Source organism: Perna viridis, chromosome 10 (genome assembly GCF_037379345.1).
Source record: "Perna viridis isolate PV_CMFRI_1.1 ecotype Kerala chromosome 10, ASM3737934v1, whole genome shotgun sequence".
Lineage (NCBI taxonomy): Eukaryota > Metazoa > Mollusca > Bivalvia > Mytilida > Mytilidae > Perna > Perna viridis.
Window position 1 is genome coordinate 768440 of NC_142454.1, and position 13474 is coordinate 781913.

At 32.0% G+C, this 13474-nt stretch overlaps 1 protein-coding gene across 1 annotated transcript; it reads left to right on the forward strand.

The window, feature by feature from the left end:
- The first annotated feature begins 11448 nt into the window (after window positions 1–11448).
- Window positions 11449–12303, forward strand: LOC148604059 (protein CFDP2-like). Its single transcript, XM_088550041.1, has one exon. The coding sequence runs from the start codon at window positions 11449–11451 to the stop codon at window positions 12301–12303; it is 855 nt and encodes a 284-aa protein (XP_088406167.1).
- The last annotated feature ends 1171 nt before the right edge of the window (window positions 12304–13474 follow it).

Sequence of the window (13474 nt, forward strand, 5' to 3'; positions counted from 1 at the left end):
TACACTAACTGGACGACTGATGGGCGCATCTTCGTGAAGGAGAATGAAAAGAGCACAAAGAAAATTATCCAAAATTTCGGTGACATTGACATCATCGAACGTAGAGCTCAAGTTGTTGCTTCTATTCGAGCTAGTCGACAGATGTCAGAAGAACCGAGACATCTAATGCCCTAAAAATCAAAAGTAAACTTGTATTTCTGATATTCGAAAGTGTAACTATCTTAATATACCATGAACTTTTCCATTGTCTTGTGCTTTATATCAACTACATCTTTATGCAGTCTAAACCATTTGAAAAATCGTGTTTAGGTAGAATCATATATATTATATCCTGTGTTCAGAACAGTTAACGTTCAATGACTTGATAGATAAATGTTCACCCTAGTAAAGCTGTTTTCCCGTACTCCTTCAATAATTATGTCAATCGTACTTTCATCACGTGTGATAGTTTACGAACAAATCTATACACTAATATATAATTTGCATATAAAAAGAAATTGAGTGTTGACTTGTCGCCTGTTTAATAATACCATATTAGGAATTTAACCTATGACCCAACTTGAATTTTGCCTATTAATACAAACCTCTTATCAAATTTCATGGTTCATTACAGATCTCTATATTGGTGAAACTATTGTACAATTTAACCTTCATATGTTATCAATTGAAATATGCAACTTACCAACATTTCCTTTTTTTTTATCAAGTTGAAAATGAATACCTTTAGCTGTCCTATATTAAACAACAGCTTCATATTAAATACAATTCACTAAGTGATAAAATGCTCTTATTGATTCCAAATGTATATAAAATTAAAATCTACAATTTCGTGTTGATTAAAAATCAACTTAACTTTCATTGATTGTCTTCCTTTTTTATGTATGTTAATCTTGTATCTGTTAATATTTTACCAGTGACCAACTGAATGACTATCTCTTCCTGAGATAGGACCCATTCACTAGTATTAAAGTATTGGCTTATTCACATTCATTAGTTTGATTAATTTAATTCATCTTATTATTTTTTTTTTCATTTCAGATTTTAAATAATCAAAGTTGCCGGTCACAAGAGACTTTCTTGCCCTTCAATATTAATTTAAAACCAAATTCTACCAACTTTTAAACCAGATATTGATATGAAATACTGTTAATCAATTTCCCATGTTTAACGTTTGTTTTCCAAAATGAAACTCAAACCAGCCTTGTACATAATTTTACTACTTGTACTCATTCCATTTGTATTTTATTGTATTCTCTTAACTCTTAGTGGATGCGATGTGATGTGCGATTCTGTTTGTTATTAGAAACATTCCTTTGGTTGCAAGTATATATCCATATTGTTCAGTCCCAATGCGTAATAGTTTGGAAGCATACGGAGCAGCCGTAGGAATGATTTATCACACGATCCGGAAATCAAAAGAGTCAGTAATATAAAAGCATACTGGTACACACTACCAAATATTATTGACTAACCTACGCTGTTCGATACTGTTTATCTCGCTATTGGAGCTTCGAGGTACAAATCCCAAAGTAAATTCTGTATTTCTTTTATATGTACTGCACTTTATTCTTATTATTGGAATATTGGAAATATTGAATTAAATCCTGGTCCCGAATTCGCTGATTCTCATAATATTTAATTTCAAAGTAAAGATTCGTTAACCGACAAATCTATCTCCATTTGTAACCTCAATGTAAGAAGTATCAGAAATAAGACGGCATTTCTAGAAACTTTTAGTGAAGAGTTTGATCTCATAATAACAGAAAGTCATATTGATAACTTAATAAAAAACGATCACATAAATCTACATTTTTTCAATCCGAATCCACAGCGGAAAGATCGAACCAACGCTGGTGGGGGTCTGCTTATTTACACAATAGATGATATCGGCATTTCACATAAACCTGAATTAGAAAATGAAATCGATGAAAGTATATGGGGTGAAGGCCAATCCTTTTTACTGGGTAACACATACCGACCACCCGGAACTGGTATTGACTACTGGACACGTTTAAGTTATTCAATCGAACTCGCCCAACAGGTAACCGAAAATATCGTGATCGAGTGCGACTTAAAACTCTGATCTATAATAAACTTGTGGACTAATAACAAAACCAACGAGAATTGTTAATAATAGCAGTATATTACTTGACCCTATAATTGTAAGTGAAGATATGAATTGCTTGTACTCTGATGTATTTAATATCCCGAATGAGATTAGCGATCATTATGCAGCAACTGCAGTGATCGAAAGTTTCAAAGCCCCTAAACATTCCTTTACGACAGAAGTGTGGGAGTATGATAAACTTGACTCTGAAAAAAATTTGACGAGAAACTTGGAGTTATAGACTGGGAAACTAAACTTAATAATTTAACTGATGTCGATGCCATGTGTGTTGAATTTACGAATGCATTTATTAATTTGGCCAGGGAATTTATACCAACAAAAACAAATCTCATACGTGATAAAGATAAACCTTGGTTTAACTGCACTATCAAAAAAAAAAAAAAAAGAAATTAGAATTCGTGATCGATTGAGGTAAAAAGTCTTGAAGCAGAAACGGGATCAAGACATCCAAAAATATAAACATCAACGTAAAAAGGTTAATAATATGAAGAAGATTGCAAAGGACAAATTTGAAAGTAATTTAGATCATATGCTTTTAGAAAACTCTCCTAACTCTAAATTCTACTGGAAAATCCTGAAAAGTCTATTAAGGTCCAGTGAAGCAAACAGCTGTATTCCACCTCTTTGTAACATAATAAACGATTCTGGTATTGAAAATATCATATGACGATAATGATAAGTGCGAAATATTGAATAATTATTTCAGTTCAATTTCAAACTTATATGAACAGGATGTTCACCTTCCAGACTTACGGTTGAAAACCAAAATTTCGATCAATGGTATCGTAATATGCGAACAGGAGATTATTGATGTCATACAAATTTTAGATGCTAATAAAGCATCTGGACCTGACAAAATTATTCATAAAATGTTAAAGATCTCACCGCAAAAATTAGCTGTTCCTCTTCAAATTATCTTCAACATCTTCTTTAAGACAAAGTATATATCCTTCTGATTGGAAAGTTGCCTTTGTTACTGCCATTTTTAAAAAGGGATACAAATCTATTCCCTCAAACTATCACCCAATATCGTTTATAAGTTGTGTGGGTAAAATTGTGGAAAGAATAGTTTACAGACATGTTTACAACCATCTCGTCAGTAATAGTTTAATCTATGCATACCAATTAGGGTTTCTACCGCAACACTCAGCTGTGCATCAGCAATTAGAATTGTACAACACAGTTCTGAACTCAATGGAGAACAAAGGATACAGCTGTTTCGTCTTCTGCGACTTTTCTAAAGCTTTCGACAGGGTCTGGCATCGTGGTCTTTTGTGTAAATTAAAATCGTATGATATTAAAGGAAAGTAATTAAACTGGTTTGAAAATTATTTTTCTGGGACCTTTGCTATACCTTATATATATATATATATTTATTTATAAAAATGTAATTAATCACGATTTAAGAGAATTAGAAAAGATTTTTTTTAATATTAGAAAAGATTTTTTAATATTAGAAATTCATTTTGTAATATTAAAAATTCATTTTCTAATATTACAAAGTCCTGATTTAGTAATATTATAAAACATCACACATTTTGAAATATCACAAATTGAATATGTAATATTAGAAAATGAATTTATAATATTAAAAAATCACTTTGCTATATTGCGAAATCAGTCACATTTTTTAATTTTACAAAATGATTTTCTAATATTAAAAAATACGACAAATCCATTTTCTAATGTTAGAAAATCAATTTCTAATATTAAGAAGTCGTATTTTTAATATTAGAAGTTCTATTGAATTTTTAATATTATAAAGGGTTTTGTGATATTGGAAATCTAATTTGTAATATTAGAAAATGAATTTGTAATATTGAAAAATCATTTTTAATATTAGAAAACATACTTTTTAATATTACAAAATCTTTTTTAATATTAGAAAATATTTTTTAATATCAAAAATTCATTTTCTAATATTACAAATTCCTGATTTAGTAATATTATAAAACATCACACATTTTGTAATATTACAAATTGAATTTGTAATATTAGAAAATTGATTCGTAATATTGGAAAATGAATTTGTAATATTAGAAAATCACTTTGCAATATTGCAAAATCAGTCACATTTTTTAAAATTACAAAATGATTTTCTAATATTAAAAATTCGAAACTGAATACAACAAATCCATTTTCTAATATTAGAAAATCAATTTCTAATATTAAAAATAGTTTTTTTTTATATTAGAAATTCAATTAAATTATAGTATTTTGTGATATAAGAAATCTAATTTGTAATATTAGAAAATGAATTTGTAATATTAAAAAATCATTTTTTAAATATTAGTCAGAAAATACTCATTTTTGTCCACTTTGGCTTGCCATAAGAATGGATGTTTCACTGCTTACCAGGGGCAGTACTGATCTAACGAACGAAGAAAATATACTTATTTTTGATAGTGTCTTCATATTTATTAAAAGGTCAAAAAGATTTCTGACCTAATATTATTATGTTATTTATTGTATTGTTGTTTTGTTTATTTTATTTATTTTTCATTGTACTGTTATTTTTCTTTTTTCTTTTCTTTTTTCTTCCTTGTCTTGTAAAATCTAATTCAGAATTGTCTTCTTTAATATTCATAATGATTTTATGGGTGCCCTCAATGTTCCAATGTTCTTATATATGCATTATATATTATTGATGGGAGAAGACTTCACAAGTTGGTAATACTTGTGTCCTATCCCTTTTGTAGAGTTAACAAATAAAATTATTGTAAACTAATTCGATATGCCTGCAAAGGTCCTGTGAATGGGTACGGTTACACATACATGACATACCACCATGTAAATGCGGAATACAATACAAAATGCTTTATTAAACGTCGAGTATAAAGAATACAATACAAAATGCTTTATTAAACGTCGAGTATAAAGAATACAAAAAGGTCCTGGGAACTTTTCAAATCGTCATACGTTTTTACATGAATAAAATTTACATCACAAGCACAATACATGACATCTGTCTAGTCAAAGTCCTTCTCATGCAGACATACACAAATTATTAGTCAACGTATAAAGTAACATGGAAGCAAATGCAAATGTAATTAAAATGGAAAAGCAGTACTAAATATAATCAACAATGTAAAAGCATATTAATTAGCAAAGCTAAGCAGGACAATGACATGACTTGCCATTGCATGAGTTTAGAAGATTCTTAAATTGTAAAGAGGATTCCTTGCGAAAATGGTCTGACAAGTCATTCCAGGTTTTTACAGCAAAACATTTAAAGAAATACAAACTATACCTTGATGTTCTTACCTATCAAAAATGTACTGTGCACAATTAATCGACATTGAGAGATGGCAGTTGGTATTTCTCCCTCGCTTTTATTTAATCTCTTCAATCTCATATATTATCGCTAGGCTTAACAACTACTTATGAATTTTTTAACTAAACAATTTGCTTTCAATCTTACGAATAACAAAACTTATCATTTATGGTTTAATATTGTTTATTTCAATCCTTTAGATGGCCTCTTTTAGTCAAATTAGGGGGCGTCTCACAACGTAACGGGTATTTGAAAAATAGTGGTCAGTTGAATAACCAATTGTGATGTGTAAAGTATATATGATATTTATATCAAAATAAAAGAACTACTAGAATAATATATTATATTTATCAAAGTGGCTTTGATTTCAAAAAAGTTTGTTTTCGTTCTTTTGAATTTATTAATCATTGTACATTAACTGCGTCTTTCATTTATATTCGAACAACTTAAAATAATTTAAAGTCAGACCTAGTACTGAAAAGTATCATAGTATGTACCTTCACAAAAACCGTAGTAAAAGTAAAAGTTAAGTATATTTATTTTTCGACGACATTAGAATATTATCCAAATTCCCAAGAACGCTTCACGACACTTATTTACAATGCAAACCGTGTTTTTTTTTCATTTTTGTTTAGTTATGATTTGTTTTTCTTTTTTGAATTTTACTTCCGTGAAATCTGATGATGTGTGTGGTTGCGTAGTATTGTTTGTATTTTTGCCGTTTAGCCACTTTTTGTGTGTATTTTTCTTAAACTGAGACCAAATGGGTAATTGTATTGAACAATATAGGGCGGCTATTGGTTTATTCAATCTTCGTGATTATTCATTTAAGACAGTTTGTTATACCTCTAAAAGTAATGATAATTCTATGACAGAAATATTACTTACAAATTTTTGGTGTTCATTTTTCGTCGTCTCTCTTAGCATTCTCCAAAGCTTAAGTCCCAACATTAATATTATTTTCCTATTTTTTGTTTTAGAACACGTCCTTATCATTGGCAATATTGAAACAATCCCGAGTCCAAATTCGGAAAGTGGGTCTAACTCTAGTGTTAACGAATCCATATTCTCCATATGCAATATCAATATCCGTAGTCTGAGAAATAGGGTCAACTTTCTAGAACATTTCACAGATGAATTTGATATAGTAACCGTTACTGAAACTCACTTAGATCCAAGTGTCAATAATGATGACTTGCAGCTCCATTCTTTTTCTAATAATATTATCCGTAAGGATCGTAACAATACCGGTGGCGGTATACTGATCTTTGTAAAGGATGGTATATCAATGATACGAAAAGGTGAACTCGAAAACCCCATTGACGAAACATTATGGGTAGAGACAAAAGGTAAAGGTCAATGTTTTCTACTTTGTTGTATTTATCGACCAGAATGGACGGACGCTGACTTTTGGACAAGGCTAAACAACTCAATAGAGCTCAGTTACCAATTTACGAAAATATTGTGATAACTGGTGATCTGAATTCGAATTTATTTAGGCTCCACAATAATAGATTATATGACACAATGAATCTCTTCAATTTAAAAAGTGTAATTGATAAACCGACAAGGATGACTGATCACAGTAGCACACTGCTAGACCCAATTCAATTCACATTAACAGATGTACTTAAAGTACCATCAGAAATAAGTGATCATGATGCCCCAATTATATTTCTAAAATGTCCAAGATATGAACAAAAATCATTCAAAAGAGAAATTTGCCAATATGATAACATTAATATAGAATATTTTTCGTCACAACTTGATAATGTTGATTGGGACGAACTGCTGTCTAACACCGAGGATGTCGATGATATGTGTAAAACCTTTTCCCAAAGGTTTATTGGTATTGCAAGGGAGAGTATCCCAACAAAGTTAGTTCAGATACGCAATAATGATAAACCGTGGTTTGATAGTCAGCTTAGAAAGGAAATTCGAAAAAGGGACCGATTTCGTAAAAAAGACCCTAAAAACTAAAAGCGAAACTGACATTAATAAATACAAAAAGCAAAGGATCAAAGTAAATAATCTTAAACAACATTTAAAAGAAAAATTCGAAAAAAGTTTGGATAATATTATACTCAATAATGTTGCTAACTCAAAAACTTATTGGAAAATAATGAAGATGCTTATAAAATCTCATAAGGGCTCTGGTGAAATACCTCCACTTAAAAATATTATTAATGACGAAAATATTGGTGATACCGCATACGGAGACGACGAGAAATGTAATTTGCTTAATAAATACTTCAGTCTAATTTCATCTCTGGAGGACGAGAATGTTCCTCTTCCTGATTTTGAAGAAAAGACAAATATTTTCTTAACTGAACTTGAAATAAATGAATCTGAAATCGTAGACATAATAAAAACATTAGATCCCCATAAAGCATCTGGTCCTGACATGATAAGTCATAGAATGTTGAAAATATGCCCCGAAAAAGTAGCAATTCCTTTAAGAATTATATTTAAGAAATCCCTAGAATGATGTAAGTTTCCCACCATTGGAAAATTGCAAATGTAATAGCGATCTTAGAAAAGGAGACAATTCTCTTCCATCTAATTATAGGCCAATATCTCTGATAAGTTGTGTTGGGAAAACTGATGGAACGCATTGCTTATAAACATGTGTTTAACCATTTACAAAGAAATAAGCTAATTTATGAATATCCGTCTCGTTTTCTTCCAAAATGTTCAACAGTTCATCAACTAATAGAAATTTATAATTGTATTTTAAATTCTTTAGAAAATATGGAGGTAAGTTGTTTTGTGTTTTGCGATTTTTCAAAAGCTTTTGATAAAGTATGGCATCGTGGGTTATTACACAAAATGAAGTCATATGGTATATGTGGAAATTTATTGAATTGGTTTCAAAGTTATTTAGACAATAGAAAACAAGGGTAGTAATCAAACAATCGTCTTCGCAACCTTGCAACGTTACAGCTGGTGTGCCTCAAGGCTCAGTTTTAGGTCCTCTGTTATTTATGATATATATCAATGATATTGCTGAAAATCTTTTGTCCTTATGTAGACTATTTGCAGACGACACGTCTCTGAGCTACTCTGATCGTGACTTATCACACATAGAGACAGTGATTGGTCATGGCCTCAGAGAGCTAAGTGATTGGTCTAAAAAATGGCCCATTTCTTTTAATCCTGATAAAACGGAAATTATGTTGTTTTCTAATATTGAAAGTCCCGAAATAAACTTTGAATTTAATGATAAAAATATAACAGTTACAGATATGCATAAACATTTAGGTGTAACATTTAGTAGCGATGCAAAATGGCATAATCATGTTGAATGTATAATAAAAAATGTACCGAAACATTTAAATGTATTACGGAAACTTAAGTATAGTTTAGGAAGAAAGAATCTTGAATCACTATATCTTACTTTTATTCGACCGTTATTTGAATATGCATGTGAAGTTTGGGCATGGGTTATTGCAATAAACTTGAACAATTGCAGCTAGAGGCTGCTCGAATAGTAACTGGACTTCCAATCTTTACTAGTGCACGAATCATTTATTGTGAAATCGGATGGGAAACTCTAGCAGAAAGACTTGAAAGAAGAAAACTACAATTGTTCTATAGTATTCAACATAATAATGCTCCAGAATATTTATACAATTTGATCCCACCAACAATTCAGAGTACAACAGTTTACCCCTTACGTAATGGAAATGACTTGATACATCCTTTTTGTCGACTGACACAAGACTCGTTTTTACCATCAACTATACAGTTATGGAATAAACTCAATTTGTCTACTCGTAACATTGAATCCATAGGTAAATTTAAAAATGAATTAAAGAGGAGTAAATCAATTCCAGCAAACAGAGTTCCTAAATATTTCGAGTTTGGAAATCGTAAATTAAACATTATTTTAACACAAATACGATGTTCGGCCTCCTTTTTTAATTATGATCTCTCGAGAGTTAACATTAAAACTGATCCATCCTGCCGATGGGGTGCTAGCATTGAAGATTCAAATCATTTTTTCTTTGAATGTCCTCACTATTCTGATATTAGAAATAGACTCCTTATTAATCTAAATTGGTTACCGGAAAATTGTCGAGTAAATGTAAGTACCTTAACATGTGGTCACCCGGCTCTTACCGATGAGCAAAATACAATAATTTTTAGTCATGTAAAATACAATAATTTTTAGTCATGTATATAATTATATAAAAGGATCTAAGAGGTTCCTTATTGTATAATCAGTATCATTGATACTGTAAGTATAATTATAACAACCACATATATCATTACATCATCACAATATTTGCTAGTTATATCATGTCAATATTATGTTTATATATTTATTGTATTGTTTTTGCATGCTTTATGCAATATGTATTGTTACACACTATATATGGGAGAAGACTTAATAAGTTTGTCTAACTTGTGTCTAATCCCTTTTGCATAATTACGCAAATAAAATATGTTTAAACTACGCTGGGTGGTTTTGCTGTGTTCTGATATCTGAAATTATATGTATTTTCTTTTATTTCAATTTGCCTATTACCGGTTAAATGGAAGAAAATATGAAATTCAGAAAATTCTTCTATTTGCCAAAAACTCATTATTGTCAAATTGAAACTGAAAAATACGCAGCTGAAATGAGCAGATCTGCTGGATATATCGATAATTACAGCAAAATTACCCGACATGTCTATTTTATATGTTATTTCATATCGTTTATGTGCTAAAAATAAACATTCGGGTTCATGTTAAGGTATTTTTCTTTGTTCGTGGGTAGGAATGACAATTTTTCACCTAACTTGACTTGGAAAACTTCATTATATTTATTACCTGGGCTCATTTGAAAGCGCAAACACTTTATAAAGGTACTATATCACACAAAAGCTTGTTTAAACTATGGTATTTTGAAAAAAAAAAGATATCGGGTGATATAGAAGACATTCTGAAAATTCCCTTTTTTACGATTTTATAGTAATTATAACCCCAAAAAGAAAATCTTAGCGCCTGAATTTATCAAATATACTTGGTACATCATTATTTTAATTATAAATGCCGAAGATATGAGTTTTACAGAGTCACATTTTGTAATGAGAATTATATTTGATACTGAGTCCAGTTTTTATGGGTACGGCTAATACTGTAAACATTTTTTGAAAATTCTTCCTTGAAAACTAGTCTTTCGTGGTCTTTTATGTAGAAAATTCAATTATCTATCGACTGATACCAAATTTGAAACGTTTTAGTTGATAATTTGTGGAGTCGACTTTTTACGGGAAAATAGAAAATCCCATTTTTAAAACAAAGTCTGCCTATTAAAATCGTCACAAAACATCAATAGAAGCTCAGAAGAAATACTAAACAGAAAATACCAAAAAGCCATTTTTTACTGAAGCATAAATGTTCAATGGGTTTTAACATTGAAAAAGGGCCAATTTAAGCTATTTTTCGTGTGTTGGTGGTGTTACATCAAAGGGTAGTGAAATGCGTCTAGAGCGACTGGGATCAAAATTATAGATCTACGTTGTCGCTGGTTAGTCTATTTGTAGGCGAAAGGGAGAGTCAAGTGCGTAAATCTTGCCCGCGCTAGTACAAAGCCTCTACACTACCAAGACTTCTTCAAATGCCTCCCTATGGTAGTGCACGTCAACTGGGATACAGTATCTCAGGCAAAATTTTAAGAGAATCTCGGAGTAGCAAGGACCCCAGAGATGCAGTGTGTAGGCCCACCGGTTTGTGGATATGCCCTTGCACTCATCAACCTTGCCCCAGCTAATGGGTTAACTAGTTCTACTGCTTTGTAGACGAATCGGGAGGGTCAAAGGCTATGGAAGAAAATCCAAACAGAAAATCCGGGCAGATGACCCCGTTACCAGGAAAATGGAATCATCTAAGGAAAGGAAATCCCCAACAGAAAAACCTATCCACATTGAGGTTGATCGTAGGACTAATCATCCAACATCACAAAAAGCAAACTGATTACAACAACTGTAAATGAGTCAATTAGAAACCAAGGGATTAGCGAAAATATCCAGCATTCTCCAGAGGACGATTTTATAGAATGCAGATGGACAGGATCAGGAAAGATCAAGACACCATCATTTACTCAGGAAGACAAGGTGATCATCATAGCAATGGAGTTGCAATAGCCATGTCGAAGGAAACTTCAAAATCATTATATGAATGGTCACCAATTAGCAATAGAATCATAACTGCGCGTTTCTGGTCAAAATACATCAAGACCACAGTTATCCAACTATATGCACCAACTAATGACGCAGAGGATGCAACAAAGGACATTTTCTATGAAACACTACAACGAGTTTTCAACAATACGCCACAACACGACACCATCTTCATCATAGGAGATCTGAATGCAAAAATTGGCAACAAGTTAGATGGCGAAGATGGAATTGTAGGTATCCATGGATTGAAATCCGATAAGAATGATAATGGTGAACGTTTTACATCTTTCTGTTCAATCAACAACCTGGCAATCACATCAACTATGTTCAAACATAAAGATCTTCACATGCACACCTGGACATCACCTAATGGAAACCATCATAACCAAATTGACCATGTGGCTGTGAATGGAACATTCAGAATATCTATCTTAGATGTCAGAGTTCATAGAGGAGCTGACGTTGATTCTGACCGCAACCTTATCGTAACAAAATCAAAGATGAAACTGCACAAAATTGGAAAAGCTGCTACAACTACATCAAGATATGAAACATGCAAAATAAAGGTACCAGAAGTCAAACACCAGTTTCACCTAGAATTGAAGAACAGGTTTAATGCTATCCAGTATGAACAACTAAATGAACAGGGAGAAGTTGAAGAAAGATGGAACAACATCAAGACTGTTTACAGTGAAACTACCAAGAACATTCTAGAAATTCTGAATGGATAATTCAAGAAAGTTGGAAATGTGTTGAAGAGAGAAGATCATTGAAACAAAAAATCAATGACACAAAGTCAGAACGACTTCAATAAAAATTTAGAGAACAGTACAGCAAGAAAGACAAGGAGGCCAAAAAATGTATGAGGGATGACAAAAGGAAATGGGTTGATGAGATGACCAATGAAGCACAAAAATCTGCAAACAACGGAAATATGAAAGGAGTATATGACATCACCAAGCTACTCTGTAGCGAAAGACCAAAGCAAGTAGAAAGACAAACAAGGAAAACTACTATCCCAAGAAGGAGAAATAAGATCAAGATGGAAAGAACATTTCAGTGAGGTTCTAAATAGACCCATTCCACCGCATCCCTCCAGATATTTCTGAAGATCATATTGAGTTGTTGAACATAAACACCGAGTCACCTACCGAAATAAAAATAGAGAAGAGCCTCAAAGAAATGAAGAAAGGAAAGGCATCTGGGGTAGATAACATTACAGTAGAATTACTAACAGCTGACATTAAAACAACTGTAAAAGAGCTACACCACCTATCCAGAGTAATATGGACCACCGGTAAAGCACCAGAAGATTGGAAGAAAGGCTTAATCATTAAATTAGCCAAGAACGGAGACCTTACAAACTATGGTAATTGGCGAGGAAAAACACTTATGGCAACAACAGCAAAAATAATGGGCAAAATTATTATCAAAAGATTAGCTCCACCCTTGGACCAAAAGTTACGGGAAGAACGAACAGGCTTTAGAGCTGGAAGAGGTACCACCGAGCAGATTTTTGTTCTTCGTAACATTTTAGAGCAGGCTATCGAATGGAACTCAAACTTCTATTTATGCTTCGTCGACTTTGAAAAAGCATTTGACAGTGTCCATCGTGAAACCTTATGGACGATTATGAAGGTGTGTGGTATGCCAGAAAAAAAACCAGATCGAAATGGTTAAGATCATGTTTGAAGACAACAAATGTTCAGTTGTTGATGGCACAGGGATAAATGAATGGATCGACATCAAGTCAGGAGTCAAGCAGGGGTGCAACATGTCAGGCTTTTTGTTCCTTCTAATAATTGACTGTATCATGAGACAAACAACCAAAGATAACAGCACTGGCATTCGATGGAAAATGACAACAAAGCTAGATGATTTAGGCTTTGCAGACGACATTGC